Source organism: Rhinatrema bivittatum, chromosome 3, assembly GCF_901001135.1.
Source record: "Rhinatrema bivittatum chromosome 3, aRhiBiv1.1, whole genome shotgun sequence".
Lineage (NCBI taxonomy): Eukaryota > Metazoa > Chordata > Amphibia > Gymnophiona > Rhinatrematidae > Rhinatrema > Rhinatrema bivittatum.
This window is the reverse complement of record NC_042617.1, coordinates 433134356-433151933: the sequence shown is the minus strand read 5'-3', so window position 1 is coordinate 433151933 and position 17578 is coordinate 433134356. Positions and strand designations below refer to the sequence as shown.

General features: G+C 41.9%; 1 protein-coding gene across 1 annotated transcript in view; it reads left to right on the top strand.

The window, feature by feature from the left end:
• The window catches only part of MYT1L (myelin transcription factor 1 like), an 822727-nt gene that overhangs the window by 354892 nt on the left and 450257 nt on the right, over positions 1-17578 (top strand). The window contains exon 11 of the mRNA XM_029597019.1: positions 11185-11187. Coding sequence (XP_029452879.1) covers positions 11185-11187 — 3 coding nt within the window. The remainder of the gene's footprint in view (positions 1-11184; positions 11188-17578) is intronic.

Genomic DNA, 17578 nt, shown 5'->3' with positions numbered 1-17578 from the left:
CTCTCTTCCTGTATCCTTGATCTGCAGACCCTTAGAGTACCAGACTCTTGCCCTAGTGGACTCCGGGGCAGGAGGCAATTTTATTCTACAACGATTAGTGGAGCACCTACAGATCCCCACTTCCACTATGAAGTCTCCACTACTTCTGTCATCCATTCATGGAGAGCCCTTACCAGGTGAAGTAACCCTACTCACCAAACCAGTATGTCTACGGACTGGTGCCCTCCATTCTGAGACCATCTCCTTCTTTGTTTTAGAGAAGGCCATGCACCTTATAGTACTGGGATTACCATGGCTGTAGCAGTATATGCCTCAATTCTATTGGGCTACACTTGAACTATCAAGATGGGGTGCAGACTGCCATGATAAATGCCTGATGGTGGAAGCTCCGTTACCTTGCAAGCCTACCACTCCAGTAATGCCGGGGTTGCCGCCTCAATATGCATCTTTCCAAGGTGTCTTTTGAAAAGAAGCTGCAGATGTACTTCCATCTCACAGACCTTATGACTGCGCTATTAATCTGAAGCCAAATACGGAGCCACCCAAGGGTACGGTATACCCCCTGTCCGTGGTAGAGAATAAAGCCATATACGAATATATTCAGGAAAACCTTCAAAAAGGCTTCATAAGACCATCCAAGACCATCCCTGCCCCTGTTATCATTTTGTCTGACCCCCTGTCCCTGGTCGCATGCTGCTCACTTTCACCATGTGTCATTTTAAGGCTAACTAATCCCTTTAAGTTACGTTAGAAGAGTTTGCGTATCAACGTTCATTCTTTTTATATTCCCATATTTTCCTTATCTTGTGGCTAAATTTCAAGTTTCATTTTGTTACATTGTTAAAGATATGTTTCACTGTAAGAAATAAGTACCCCTCCTGCTTATTTCCTTTTCGTTATCTGTAAACGTGATATCATGTGATATTAGGGATGTGAATCGTTTTTTGACGATTTAAAATATCGTCCGATATATTTTAAATCGTCAAAAATCGTTAGAGGCGCGATACAATAGGAATTCCCCCGATTTATCGTCAAAAATCGTAAATCGGGGGAGGGGGGAGGGGAAGGGGGAGGGCGGGAAAACCGGCACACTAAAACAACCCTAAAACCCACTCTGACCCTTTAAAATAAATCCCCCACCCTCCCGAATCCCCCCAAAATGTTTTAAATTACCTGGGGTCCAGTGGGGGGGTCCCGGTGTGATCTTCCACTCTCGGGCCACGGCTGTGTTAATAGAAATGGCGCCGGCGCCATTTTGGTTCCTGTCCCCCGACGTCACGAGCGCAGGAGATCACTCCCGGACCCCCGCTGGACCCCCAGGGACTTTTGGCCAGCTTGGGGGGGGCCTCCTGACCCCCACAAGACTTGCCAAAAGTCCAGCGGTGGTCCGGGATCGACCTCCTGCACTCGGGCCGTATTGCAAAATGGCGTATTGCCGTATTGCCGTATTGCCGTATTGCATACGGCCGGCGCCATTTTGCAATACGGCAATACGGCCCGAGTGCAGGAGGTCGCTCCCGGACCCCCGCTGGACTTTTGGCAAGTCTGGTGGGGGTCAGGAGGCCCCCCCAAGCTGGCCAAAAGTCCCTGGGGGTCCAGCGGGGGTCCGGGAGCGATCTCTTGCGCTCGTGACGTCGGGGGACAGGAACCAAAATGGCGTCGGCGCTACCTTTGCCCTGTCATATGACAGGGCAAAGGTAGCACCAGCGCCATTTCTATTAACGCAGCCGTGGCCCGAGAGTGGAAGATCACACCGGGACCCCCCCACTGGACCCCAGGAAATTTAAAACATTTTGGGGGGGGTTCGGGTGGGTGGGGGATTTATTTTAAAGGGTCGGGGTGGGTTTTAGGGTTGTTTTAGTGTGCCGGTTTTCCCGCCCTCCCCCGATTTACGATTTAAATGATTTTAAAAAAAACAAAACCGCGACGATCAGATTCCCTCCCCCCCCAGCCAAAATCGATTGTTAAGACGATCGATCACACGATTCACATCTCTATGTGATATCATTGATCTAATGTCGGTATATAAAAATGTATAAATAAATAATAAATAAATGTTTTAAAATCTGATGGCTGTGCGCACATACACACCGGATTTTATAATCCATGCACATATGTGCGGTTGGCGCATGCAAGGAGGGAGAATTAATGCAACCTCCACGCGGTGTCGCATTTGGGCCTTCCTAGTTCCCTCCCAGTCCACTCCAATTAAGGAGTGGACTCGGAGGAAACGTCCCTACCCCCCTACCTAAACTCCCTCCCTCTTCCCCTCTCCTCCCCAGCCCCTAAACCCTATCTATGTTTTTCTTTTTTGGTTTGTTTCAGAACTTACTTCAGGTCCCCAGGCTGAAGTAAGTTGTCTGCACCGGCCGGCTGCCAGCGCGTAAGCCTTCGGGATAGCGTTCAATGGCGCTGATTCAGCTCGCCTCCCCGCCCTTCCCCTCCCCACCTAGACCCCGCCCCCTGGCCCACCCCTTTGAAGAGGCCCAGCAGTTGTACATGTACTGGGGTTTATGCGCGTGGCCAGGCTTCTTAAATATTCACCCGGCATGAGCAAGAGCCACCCATGTGCGTAAACCTCAGATTTACGTGCATAGGCCTCTGAAAATCTACCCATATATGTGTGTACCTGGTGGAAAGAGCTTCTGGCTCTCAGATAATAAGTCCAATCTCTGGAGACTAGAGTAGCAGATCTGGAGTAGCTGAGGCAGACAGGGACATAATAACCAAATCCCAACTCCAGTCTGGCAGCCCTGCTGTTGCCTTAGAGGAGGAAGATCTCCTAGTCAGAGAGCATCACCCTGGTATAGTAGAAAGTGATCTGTAGTAAGGACCTTCTCTCCAGGTGATTGCTGTCCTCTTACACTAAGGACGAGTCTCCCAGAGCTACTGCCCAGGAGGAAAGGATTAGGTCATAGTTGGTGATTCGAATATTAGAAATGTAGATTGCTGCCTGGTGGACATGAGGATTGGCTGGTAACTTGCCTGACTGGTACGAAGTTGGCAGACCTCATGCTTCATCTAGATATGATTTTAGACAGTGCTGGGAAAGAGCTCACTGTTGTGGACACCAGCAACATAGGAAAATGTGAGGGAGTTTCTGAAAGCTAAATTTAGGATTTTAGGTAGAAAGCTAAAATCTAGTACCTACAGGGTAGCATTTTCTGAAGTGCTTCCTGTTCCACATGCAGGCTGCGCTCCAGAGTCTCAATGTGTGGCTGAGATGATGGCGCAGGGAAGAGGGATTCAGTTTTGGAAGGAACGTGGAAACCTTAAGGGGAAGGGGGAGTCTTTTCTGAAAGGACAGTCTTCTCCTTAACCAGGGTGGAACCAGGCTGCTAGTGCTAATCTATAAAAAGGAGATAGAGCAGCTTTTTAACTAGAACAAGGGAAAAGCCAACAGTTACTTAGCAGTGCATAGTTCGAAGGGAGGTATGACTGCTGGAAACTGATGAAACAGAAGAGTTAGAGCATCCCAATAGTCCTTACTGTTCTAGAAGTACAGAATCACATGAGCTAAAAGATTCCAAAATATCCCTGTCAATTGAAAAGTAGGTTAATACATACAAAAAATACACTTAGAAATGTCTGTATGCCAATGCTAGAAGTCTAAGAAGTAAGATGGGAGAGCTGGAGTGTATAGCAGTGAATGATGAGATAGACATAATTGGCATCTCAGAGACCTGATGGAAGGAGGTGTGAGGCAGTGCCCCTAGTGTTCCCTATTTACCTGTGCAGGACCAGGCTAGATGCCTGGCCCATCTTAAATTCCTTAAGGAGTTTATGCTCTATGGGTGGGATCTGTGGGGCAGATGGGGCTCAGAGGATGTGATCAGAGGCTGGGAAATAAGAGCTGGGATCCAGCTGGTGATAAGCAGACCAGGCCCAGATATACAGGAGGAAGGTAGCTCCTGTAATGTAGCACTGTCCAAATACTGAGCTGAGATGAAGCTGAACTGTGAGAAATTAAATACACTATTCTGAAGGGAAGACAGTCTATTGTTATGAGATTATGAGGCTGTAATAAAGGTAAGTGTTTTAAGAAAGGCTAGAATCAGACTAGTTTGTCTTCAGGCCTGTTGGAATCACTGCTCAGTCCCACAGGAGGATAACCAATGAAATAGTGCTATACAAGGTTATAAATTATATCACAGTAATAGGGAGGATCATCTTCGTGATGGAATGGTGCTTTATGTCCAGGATTGTATAGAGCCCAACAGGATAAAGATTCTGCAAGAGTAAGTGTACAATATAATCTTTATGGGTAGAAATCTCTTGTATGTTGGTGAAGAGTTTAATGATGGGAGTAATGATGCCGTGAATCGTTTTCCGTATGGAAAATGGCGCCGGCAGGAGATCGACTGCAGGAGGTCGTTCAGCGGGGTCCGGAACCCCCGCTGAACGACCTCCTGCAGTCCGGAACCCCCGCTGAACGACCTCCTGCAGTCGATCTCCTGCCGGCGCCATTTTCCGTACGGAAAACGATTCGTGGCAGGAAATCGCTCCCGGACCCCCGCTGGACCCCCAGGGACTTTTGGCCAGCTTGGGGGGGCCTCCTGACCCCCACAAGACTTGCCAAAAGTCCAGCGGGAGTCCGGAATGACCTCCTGCAGTCGAATCGTGTTGGTCTATGGCCACCGCCATTTTGCGCCGCCATTTTGCAAAATGGCGGCGCAGAATGGCGCCGGCTGAAGACAACACGATTCAATTGCAGGAGACCGTTCCGGACCGCTGCTGGACCCCCAGGTAATTTAAGGCATTGGGGGGGGGGGGGGGGTTCGGGAGGGTGGGGGATTTAATTTAAAGGGTCGGGGGTGGGTTTTAGGGTGTTTTAGTGTGCCGGTTTTCCTGCCCTCCCCCTTCCCCCGATTTAGCTACGGACCGCCGCTGGACCCCCAGGTAATTTAAGGCATTTGTGGGGGGGGTTTGGGAGGGTGGGGGATTTAATTTAAAGGGTCGGGGGTGGGTTTTAGGGGGTTTTAGTGTGCCGGTTCACGATTTTAACGATTTTCACGATACTCTAAACACCCAAACGGCGACGATACGATTCCCTCCCCCTCCCAGCCGAAATCGATCGTTAAGACGATCGAGGACACGATTCACATCTCTAGTGCTTTTTAATATATTTATAAATGAACTGGAAAGGAGTATGATGAGTGAGGTGATAAAATTTGCAGCTGACACAAAATTATTCAGAGTAGTTAAATCACAAGCAGATTGTGATAAATTGCAGGAGGACCTTGCAAGAGTGGAAAATTGGGTGTCCAAATGGTAGATGAAATTTAATGTGTACAAGTGCAAGGTGATGCATATAGGGAAACATAACCTATGCTATAGTTACACAATGTTAGGTTCCATAATAGGAGTTACCACCCAGCAAAAAAGATCTGGGTGTCATAGTGGACAATACATTAAAATCATTGACTCAGTGTTCTGTGGTGGCCAGAAATGCAAACAGAATGTTAGGAATGATTAGGAAGGGAATGGTGAATAAAACAGAGAATGTCATAATGCCTCTTTATAGCTCCATGGTGAGACCGTACCTTGAATGCAGTGTGCAATTTTGGTTGCCACATCTCCAAAGAGATATGGTTGCACTGGAGAAGGTACAGAGAAAGGCACCCAAAATGATAAAAGAGATAGAATTGCTCCCTTATGAGGAAAGGCTAAAGAGGTTAGGGATGTTCAGTTTGGAGAAGAGACAGCTGATGGGGAATATGATAGAAGGACTTGAATGGGTAAATGTGAATTGGTTATTTACTATTTCAGATAATACAAGGACTAAGGGATACTCCATGAAGTTAGTCAATAGCACAATTAAAAGAAACCAAAGAAAATTATTTTTCACTCAATGCACAATAAAGCTCTGGAATTAATTGACAAAGGATGTGGTTAAGGTAGTTAAAGGTGAATTTTAAAAGACCAACACATGCATAAATTAGGGGACGGGTGAATATATGAGACCAGTGCATGCTGAGCAGATTTTAAAAGCTGCCATGATACACACATATATGCCACTGTGTGCACAAATGAAAAGTTTCAAAAATGGAGTGGGGTGTGGGCATAGTCTGGGTGGAGCATGGGTGTTCCAGGATTTTACCATGAAGGTTATGCGTAAATACTTACATGCACTGGCACACAGCTGGGTCCCCTGCTGTGTAACTTCACTTTTGCTATGGATAACACTGGTCTACATTTGAAAAAAGTTTTTCTGCTGACCTAATTATTTTTGCTGATTTTACCCAAATGAAAGGTGCTGATTCCAAATATGAAGTCAAAAAATATGCAATATATCAAATTTTTTCACAAATGAGAAATGGTTGATTAAAGATTATAAAGTCGAATATCAAGGGTAATAAGTTCTGAAGAAGCGATAGCACGTAATATATTTGTTTCATGCAAAAAATGAGTCTAACGTCTAACCAAGAGAGCAATAGTTGTGTAAATTTTAATTGTTAGGGAGACATTTTCTGTTTTTGGATGCTCTGGAATAGTTATGATCAGGGTTGTCATGCTGTAAACACCAGCAATAGTCTACCATCATGTTTGTGTTCCTTCTACCTTGATACCTATGTTTCATGGTCTTGATGTCTTGGTGGAAGTGTTCTCCTTGTTCTTCGCTCATAGCTCCAAGATTTGAGGGGATGTAGTTCAGGTGGCTATCAAGGAAATGCAATTTGACACTCATGTTTGCTCCCAGTCTTTGAAAAGCAATCAACAAATTTTGAATTAAAAGGTTATAATTTTCGGCCCTGAAGTTGCCAAGAAAGTCTGTAATCACGTCAGAAAAAGCAGACCAAGCATCCTTTTCTATGGCTTTCATGGTATTGAGGAATTCTCTGTCTTTGATTAGAAGTCTAATATGCGGGCCATCAAATATGCCAGCTTTCAATTTCTCATGTGAAAGTGCAGGAAATTTGGAAATCCAGCATGTCTTTCTGCGCATTAATTATCTTTTTGCATATTCAGCATATCTAAATAATAATGTTACGTTATTGCTATAAGAGTTTATGAGTAAACAGCGTTTTGCGGAAAAACTGGATGTGACTGGAGGAAACGGATGTGATTTTTTGATTCAGCACACTAAAATGCATAAAGATCACTTGTAATCTTGTAGTCAGCAAAATTGATGTAGACCAGTATAATGTGTATGTTGTAAAACAAAAAAATGTAGGCAGATCAGTGGGGTTTTAGAAGTCAGGGCTAACAGTGGAGAAGGGAGTCTATTAAACTAGGGGGAGTTGGATGTCCTGTGTCTAAACCGGGCAAACTGTGAAAACTGGAAATGGCATTGGCACGTGTACCTATTAAAATCCCCCACGTTTCGTAGTAGAAGCAGCATTTGTGCGCAGAGGCATGCATCCACTTAAAATTGAGTGCATATGTGAGCATGGTTAGGCTATAACATGCGCACATATACACGTGAATGTTATAAAATAGCTGCGGCCCTGGGCATGGGCAGACATAAGCACATACAAATGTGCCTGCACACCACTTTGAAATTTACTGTCTGTGGGGTAGATTTTAAAAGCTTGCGCAAGCGAGTCCTTGTGCGTGCGCTACCCAGCATGCACATATGGACACGTGATTTTATAACATGTGCATGCAGGCGCACGCATGTTATAAAATCGGGGGTCGGTGCGAGCAAGGGGGTATACAATTGTGCACCTTGCGCGTGCCGAGCCGCACTGCCTTCCTCGTTCCCTTCCCCCTAGCCTGACCTTCCCACCCCTTCACCTAACATTCCCCCTCAGCCCTACTCTAACCCCCCTCCCGACTTTTATTTTACCTTTTGCGCCTGCCTCTTATATATATAAAAAGCTTTCTAAAAAAGGGGTTCACAAAAAATTAAAGATGATAATTAATAATAGAAAATAAGAAAAAAATTGTTGTGAGATAGGAAGGTGTTTGATTCTTTCAGTATTTTCCCTTATATGCAGAGCAAATTATTCCATCACTAAAGAAAAAAATCAATGGAGAATTGGGGCATTCATGTCTAGTATCTCTCCAAATTTCAAACAGTCTGGAATATTTTCCATGGATCTTATCTCTAGTTTTAGATTTCTAATACAGTTTTGCTACTCATGTGTGAAGGTTTAGACCTGGACCTACTTTATCTAACACACAATCCAGAGACCGCAAATCCACCATATCAAAAGGTTTCTCTCTATCTAATGTTAGCAGCATCAAAAGGACTTTTTAAATGGTCACAGATAATATTATGTTCAGAACTTTTTCTGAGGCTGTCAAGTGATTACTTGTAATAAATCCATTTTTATTGTTTCCTACCAAGTCTGGCAGAATCCTGTTTAGCCTATTAGCACATTTTTAAATCAGTGCACAGTAAAGAAAATGGCCTTTATCAGTTGAAATCTGTTACAATCTTATAGAATTTAGGGAACGCTAAAATCCCAGTATGAAACTGTATTAATTTTAAACAAATGAGGCCATTTTAGGTTTATTCCAAATAAACTGAAAATGGCATCTCATGAAAATACCTAGAGGTAGTACCGTAATTTCTCTCATGCTGCAATGAGAAAGAAAGTGAAAGTGAGAGTGAGAGAGAGAGAGAGAGTGAGGCCATCCTCGTAGTCAACTATTTATATCACATTTATATCACTAGGATATAAATATATATAGGAGATATATAGGAGAGCCAGCTAGTAACTCGAAGTGAGGTTCTGGGGATAGTGTAGGGTTTTGGGGCCAGTTTTACATGCAGAGTGAGATGCACGAACAGCACAGTAGACCTCATTGAAGATTTGACATCATTTGGATTGAAGAAGGTCAGACTAAGATGAGATTACTTCAATGTTCTCTCACCTTAGCTTTATAGTACCCTGGTAGAGAGTAGTTAAGGAAACAAACTGAACCAAAAAAATTAAACCTCCCTGAAACAAGAAAACAAACCAAAACAAAAAGTTAAGCCCTGCACATCTTTAAATCCCTACTTCAGTCATATAATCAGGGAACTCACCACATATTAATAGTCTATTGAAGACTAGTTTTCTTAAATTCTCAGCCAGTTCCACTTTAAATAGTTTATAGATCTTGGCCATAAATCCATCAATTCCTGGAGATTTGTTTAATGTGAATGTATTTATAGCATCAATCACTTCTAAATTAGCAATTGTCTTTTCTAAAGATTGTAATTTATGTTCTATCTCAGGAAAAGTTAAATTATCTAAATACTAGGGATATTCTATTACTGTGCCCATGTGAAAATGTCTGGCAGGTTCTATCACATTGGACATACCAATAAAATAACAGTGGCCACCAGAAATGTGAGTTTACTCCACTTCAGACCCAGGAGTTAAATTCCCAATGTAAGTTATCTCAGGTGGGCTGAACAATCCACCAATGCTGTGAAACCCAAATTGGCATAATGTAGGTTCTCACCTTACAGAGCTTACATTTTGATTTTACCTACCATGCCTTGCCAAGATGGCATTCTCCATCCCAATTTTTGGGCATATTCTTAGATCCAAGGCTATTTTGGTATGGCATGGTAAGGGAAATAAAAGTGTAAGCTCTTTTGGACAAGCTCCTACAGATGAACAAAGTATAAGCCCTCTGGAGAGGGCACCCACAACTAAACATTATACACATTTATGCTGTGAAAATTGTGTACTGTTCAGTTGTACAAGAAAAGCAAGAAAACCTGGGCCTGCTATTTGTCCCAGAGAGCTAACACTGGAAATTTAACACCTGTGTCTGAGGAGGAATAAACTCATATTTATGGTGCCCAATGTTATTCTATTGCAGTGTTCATGTGGCAGTGTCTATCTGCTTCTGCCACACTGGGCGCAGCAATAAAATAAGGCTGGACATCAGAAATGCGAGTTTACTCCACCCAGAAGTTAAATTTCTAGTATTGTGCAAGTGGAAGCTGTTACAATTGCCCACATATATACCCCAATACTTACCCCTAGCTATCTATGGCCTGGATTTATCAAAATGCACTAAATACCGCATGTGATAGAAAAAGGGACATGTTTTATGGTAATAGGCAGTTTATTGCAATTTGCACTACTACCTAGGTGAAGAACTAAGTTACAGCAAATTGTGATAATGTTTTCACACTTTGAGATAAGTGCCAGAATGTGGCATTTGAGAGAGAGAGGGGGGGAGAGAGGGAGAGGGAGAGAGAGAGCACCTAGCTGTAATATGCTCACCCTAGATAGGTATTTATAGCTCTATGGAAGACCCGCCTAGTAACTTGAGGTGAGGTTTAGGTATTAGTGTAGAGGGTTGGACCTCCCATAGATATTTAAATACCTATCTAGGGTGCGGGCATTATGCGTAGGTTTTCTCTCTCTCTCTCTCTCTCTCTCTCTCCTAGGCTGGTACTCCAGGCCTTTGAGAACACAGCTTAACACTACCAAAAAAAGGTGTAGCTAAAATTGGCATTAAAGCCCTGCAATAGGGCTTTGCAAAATGGTAAGCTCAGCCCACTCCTCCTCTTTTTTGGATTTGCATCATACCATATGTTATGCATTAAGGGATGTTGTAAGGAACCTCCTGAAAGATATTGGAGAACAGGTTCAGAATATATTTTTTTTTTAGATTATTCAACAGCCAAAGTGGAAGCGCACTGCCAGGTCATTCTCCAGAATGAGGTTTCCCAGGCTGCCTAGCTGGCAGAATCCCTTAGACAGCTTGACCAGGCTGGTGCCTCTCAGCCAGAGTAGCTTGAGAACACACCCGGCATCACTCTTTAATCAGTACCACCAGCCAACTTCTTGACCAGGTTAAGGGTGCACAAATGGTACAGGAAGCCAAGGAGTTGAAAAGGCAGACCAGGATGATATAGATGAATTATAAATTCCTATAGCAGCTGCAGAGTACCCAATTTGCCAGTGAAGGTTTATCCTCATCTTTAACTTCTATCCCATTTCACAAATGTTGCATCCCATTTCCTGCATTTTTTCATTTATTAAATTTACATTATGAAACTCAGAGTAGATTGCAATAATTGCAAACATTAAAAAGGTTTACACTACATTAACAGAGACATATGAAATGTATCCCATTATACTGATTGTCTCTCCCATGTGGGTAACTCTAGGGTCTTGTTATATATGCTGACATAGTTCGCAATGTAGTATCTTGAAAAGTTTCATATCATTATCTTCTATGAGTTTGTTTTCAGCTCACTTCTTACAATGTTTTGATTCAGATTAGATGGTTGCCAGAAAATTAGAATTGTGAGAGTAGAAATATTTATTTCAGTGATTCATCTTCCAGTAGTAGTGGCTGCATGTCTTGTGATTTTTCTTGCTATAATTTGCATATTTTTATCGGTAATGCCTGCTCTGTGATTTTTCTCTATGTATTGCCATAGGTGATAGGTCCATATTCAAAAGCTTGATGAGCAGCAAAGTTATTAGAATAACTACAGAGAACTTTACTGGGATATTCAGCAGTACTTATCCAGGTAAAAGTACCACTGAATATACTCAGCTAAAATGATCCAGGTAACTTTGCCGCTATCACGAGACTTTATAATATTAAAAAACAAAATGTAGCAAAGAGCATCCAATCCCCATCTCTCCCCGTACCCAAGTTAAAAAAATTATAGCTGGAGAACATCCAGTCTCCCCATCACCTACCTAAAAATGTGGGGCACCAAATCCCCAACTCTGCATCACAAGTATCCCAGACTTATAAATGTGGATTGGCTGCCTTAGAGCAAAGTGAATAAATTAATAATAATTGCCAATATCTGTCATCAGTACTGGAACTTAATGTACAGCCCGAAGGAAGGAGGTAAGAGTCTCCCCTTCTACTGTCAGGGTTCAGGCATACTTTTGGGGGTTCCAGAGTAGGGGGCAGGGATTTGCTGCCCCTTGTTTTGTTTAGACAGGAGATGGGTTGGATCCAGTGCTCAGCTCACCAGCTACAGTTTTTTGTTTTGTTTTTTTATAATTTGAGGGTGGCGGGTGCTCCCTACTACAATTTTTTATTTTGTAGAACAGGAAGGAAGGGAGATGTAGGAATGCACAGCCAAAAATTATTAATGTTTTATTTGTTTTATTTATGCATCATCTTTCTATTTCTATTAATTGGTTTTTTTTTTCAGTTTGTTTTCATTTTAGTAGACACTAAATTGTGTTAACTTAGTCTGCACTAAAAATGAAAACGAAAACCAAATGCACATCCCTAGATGTACTTATCCAGGTAAAAGAACCACTGAATATACTCAGCTAAAATTATCCAGGTAACTTTGCCTGTCATGCTTATCCAGATAACTTTAGGACAGCTATTTGGCTGACCTGAGTTATCTGATTAACTTTATCCATCCAGCACTGACCAGATATAGTTTAACGATGCCCCACAAATATCCCCAGTGCCATCTCTTTTTATGTAAGTATTGATCTGGTGGTGAGCATAGTGAAATATTCTGTTCTTGGGTTTTGTCAAACTATTTCCAAACATTAGCCAGACATTTTCCAATATCACAGTGGTAATGCATGAGGGGGCATGTCCTATGCAAATAAGGCATTTTTCATGCAGTGGGGAAACATCACTGCATGCAATGTTTTCGCCATTTGCGGAACTGGAGTCACAAATACATTGTGCACCACAATGATTCATTGGTTGTTTTATCATGGTGTGTTCGTGAAAGTGTCCAGCCAGGAGTATTGCAGTCCATGATATTCCCAGACAGCCCATTTCAGTATCCTGGGGGGGGGGGGGAAGGGGGAGAGAAGGAGAGAGAGAGAGAGAACCTTGCTATGATGTCTATGCCCTAGACAGGTATTTGTATCCCTATGAGAGGCCCACCTAGTAACTCGAGGTGGGGATTAGGTATGAGCGTAGGGGGTTGTGGGCCACTTTCACATTCAACATGAGACCTACGGAAAGAACAGTGGTCTCTAGTGAAGATTTGCTGGCCGTCGGAGTGAGGAAACTCACTCCAAGAAGAGATTTGGGCAACGTTCTCTCCACCTAGCTTGTTGATGCCCAGGTAGAGTGTCCATCAAGCTAGGTGGAGAGAACATTGTCCAAATCTCATCTTGGAGTGAGCTTCCTCACTCAGAAGGCCTTCAAATCTTCACAAGAGACCACTGTTCTGTTCGTACGTCTCATGTGGAATGTGAAAGTGGCCCCAACCCCCTACATTCTTACCTAATCCCCACCTCGAGTTACTAGGTGGGCCTCTCATAGGGATACAAATACCTGTCTAGGGCATAGACATTATAGCAAGGTTCTCTCTCTCTCTCTCTCTCTCTCTCTCTCTCTCTCTCTCTCTCTTCCCCCCCCCCCCCCTCCTCTGGATACTGAAACAGGCTGTCTGGGAATATCATGGACTGCAATACTTGCAGAAAATGAGGTCCTAAAAATTAATATCCATGTTTAATACATTCCATTCTTCAGAGCTATACAATTATGAAAACAGAGCATATGGCATGCTGTAAATAATGTCTTTTTTTGCTATTCAAAGTGTGGAAGATAGCTGCATCTGTTTTTCTTCTCTATCAGATGTGTGTGACTATTATTGAGATTATAAAGTCCAAAATACTAACTGGAGAAACTAATTTTGAATCACATTAAAGAATAAAATGCATTAAAAGTGGTATATGTTATATGAAAAATGATAATCTTACATAAATAGTATAAAACCTACAATTTTTCTTTCTTTTAGATGTATTAGAATATGTAGTTCCCCACAAACACATGCAGTTTTAATAGAAAATTGCAGACCACACCAAGCCTAGGGAAAGATTTGTATATTGATATGTTGGCATCATCAATGGCCATCAAAACCAAAAGGCATAGGGTGAAAAATGCATAAGCTTACTAGTAAACAATTCAACTAAACCACATTTTTTGTGGATGTTGCTGCAAATTAGAGTTTGCAGGACAAGTCTTTCATGTAAATAAATGTTTAACTAAATATAGCATACAGCAGAAACATATCTTTCAAAATGTAATATAGCATTTATTGTATTCATTTATTTATTTGTTTGTTTGTTTTTATATACCGACATTCACCCACGATATCACATCGGTTTACATCATGTACGGTGAGATAGTGTGATTATAGAATACACTATTTTGTATAGAAAACATGGAGTAATTGCATTGAGGTAGGGTTTTGTTACCTATGGATACATATACATACATATAGTGTGATTATAGGTCACACTATCTTATATTAAGACATAGTGATTACAATGTTATATATATAGAGAGAGATAACATCACAGGATAAAAAGTAAGCTATTGGTTATCTTAACTATTCCAATAATAGGTTGAAAAAGATTCTAGTGTTTATAAAGATTGTAATAATGAAAACAAATTAGTGCATGTTATTGAAAATGTCGACTAAATCAACTAAATTTTAAAAGATTAAAGAGTGCGTGCTGAGGTTCAGTTTTGTGGAGGTTGTTGATGGTGTCATGGTGTTAGCAGTCAGCTGGGTAGGCTTTTTGGAATAGCCATGTTTTTTGTGATTTTTTAAAGTTCTGTGATGAAGGTTCTGTTCTGAGATTTTCTGGTAGTTTGTTCCATAAAATAGGGCCAGCTATTGAGATTGCTCGTTCTCAGGTTGAGACGAGGTCGGCCATTTTGTTGGAGGGGATGAAGAGTAATCCAGTGTTATTGGAGCATAGGTTACATTGGGAGGTGTAAGGGTGAAGGGTGTCTTTTAGCCAGTCTGTCTTTTCGTTGTTGAGGGACTTGAGTATTAGCATGAGGGCTTTATATTGAATTCTCTGTGTGATGGGGAGCCAATGGAGTTCTTTTAGTATGGGGGTGATGTGTGTGGAGCGTTTGCTGTTCGTGAGGGATCTGGCTGCTGCATTTTGGAGTAGTTGGAGGGGCTTGAGGGTGGAGGATGGGAGTCCAAGGAGGATGGAGTTGCAGTAGTCAAGTTTGGAGAAAATGAGGGCTTGGAGAACGGATCGATAATCCTGGATGAGTAGTAGCGGTTTGATTTTTTTGATGATTTGTAGTTTGAAGTAGCCTTTCTTTATTATGGTGTTAATGTAGGTTTTAAGGCTGAGCTGTGAGTCTATGGTGACACCAAGGTTTATTGCTGATGGGATGAGGCTGAATGAGCTTTGTGTGGTAGGTCCGTTTTGAATGATCCATTCTGAGGGTTTGTTTGAGATGTGTAAGATTTCTGTCTTTGAGTGGTTAAGGGTGAGTGCTATTTGAGATAGGAGGCTCTATATTTGGGATAGGATGGCTTTCCATTGAATAAGGATGTTTTGTATGTTGTTATTCGTAGGGATGAAAATCTGGACATCATCAGCATAGATGAAGTATTGGAGGCTCAGATTGGTGAGGAGTTTGCAGAGTGGGAGCATGTAGATGTTGAAAAGCATGGAGGAGAGTGATGATCCTTGAGGTATGCCGTGCAAGAAGGGGAATTGTTTTGATTCCTTGTTGTTGAGGATTACTTTGTAGGTTCTGTTCGATAGGTATGAGCTGAACCATTTGATTGTGGTGCTGTCTAGTCCGATTTCACTTAGTCTGGTGATGAGGGTATTGTGGTTGACAGTTTCGAATGTGGCGGATATGTCAAGAAGTACAAGAAGGTAGGATTGGCTGGCATCAAGACCTCTGAGTGCTGAGTCGGTGAGGATAAGTAGGAGTGTTTCGGTGCTGAGTGTTTTTCTGAATCCGTGTTGAGATGGGTAGAGTATTTTTTGGTTTTCCAGATGTTCAGAGAGTTGGTGGTTTACTGTTTTTTCGAGGATTTTGCAGATGAAGGAGAAGTTTGATATAGGTCTGAAGTTGGTGGGATTGGTGGGGTCCAGGTGTATTTTTTTGAGTATTGGTTTGATGATGGCACATTTAAAGGCATCTGGGAAGCTTCCTTGTTCTAGAGATGTGTTGATGATTTCAGCTATAGGTTTGGCTATGATTTCTGGGATTAGTTTCAGGATTTTATTTGGAATAGGGTCAAGGGGAAGGGGCTGGGTTTTTTTTTTATGATGGTTTTTATCTCAGTAGAGGCTATGGGCTCAAAGGTGTTCCAAGTGGGGACAGTGTTGGACTGGGGGTTCCATGTTTCCTTGGAAGCTTGGGGGTTGACTTTTATTAGTTTGGAAGTTTTGTCCAGAAAGAACTGTGCTAGCGTGTCACATGTTAGTGAGTTGTTTTCATTGGCGGGTGAGTTTTGGATGGATTGAGTCAACTTGGTGATGATGTTGAAGAGGGCTCTTGGGTTGTATTGGTGATCATGGATTTTCTTTGCATAGTATTCACGTTTGGCTTTTTCTATGTCAGTTTTGTAGATGTAGAGTATTGTTCTGTATCTGTCCAGATGTGATGGGGTAGGATCTTTTCTCCATTTCTTTTCGGCTTGACAGAGTAATCGCTTTGTGTTCTTTGGTTCGAGTTTGTACCATGGAGCTTTATGGGTGTTTCCAGTTTTGATTTCTTTGGTGATGATAGGACAATTTGATTTTGCGATTTCAGCGTTAATGTTGAGCCATGAGTTTGTGGCTGTGTGTGCTGTGTTGAGGTAAAGGTCTTTTAAGGCAGTTGGAAGAGCTTTTGCAATGACTTCACTGGGGCATGGTTTATGAAATGTTATGTATTTTTTGTTGTTGATTTCTGTATGGTTGACTTTGAGTTGAAGTGTTGTTTGGATGAGCTTGAGGTCAGACCATGGGATGTTAGTTTATTTGAGTGGGATATTGGTGCGTGCTGTTTTGTTGTTGATAAATATGAAGTTGAGGGTGTGACCAGATTTCTGAGTTGGTGTGTTTACTATTTGTTTGAAACCAATGGCGGTCATGGTTTCTAGTAGTAGTTTGCATGTGGGAGATTGGGGATTGGAATCTATGTGGAGATTGAAGTCTCCTCTCATAACCTACCATACCTCACCATGATACATACTTCATGCTTTATACTTCCTAGAAGATTTGTAACATGGAAGACATATATATGTCCCTAACCAAAGCTCTAAAAAAAATATTATGGCAGGAACAATGCAATTTGGCACATATCTGAAGATGCTGAACTCTGTCAAAATCAATGGGACCCCTCTTAGAAATCCTAAATCTTCCAGATACCATTGCTCAGAGTTATGGGAGATGTGTCCTCTCCCCATTAATATACTATTTTTTTTTATTTTTTTTCTCTTTTCCCCTTATCATCCTTTTCATCAATATTTTTCTCCTAGTGGGTACAGAAAATCATAGGAACCCCTTCCTTGAATATGATGTCTGTTATGGTATAGATCTTATCCCTTTGCAATAAGATTTGATCTTATGTAACACATCAGAATAGTTTGCTAACGGAGTAGCAAGGAAGCATGTAGCTTCCATTTTGTAGACCTACACATCAGTCTTACTTTTGCTGTCTAAAATTTTAGAACGTTGATGCAGGATCTTTGAAGTAGAGATATTGTAGAGCTTCTGTCTTTCCAGCATTCCCAAATTCCTTAATTTGGGAAGTTGCTTCTCTATAGATAGGAACATGGTTCAGAAAAGATCGAGGAATTATAAAAATTAGGCTGTAATCCAAGTATGGCTATGTTGTAGGCAAGATGTATATGTAGTACTGTGGATATTAGTTCTATTGCATCTTAGAAACTGTACTTTATGGACTTTAGCTG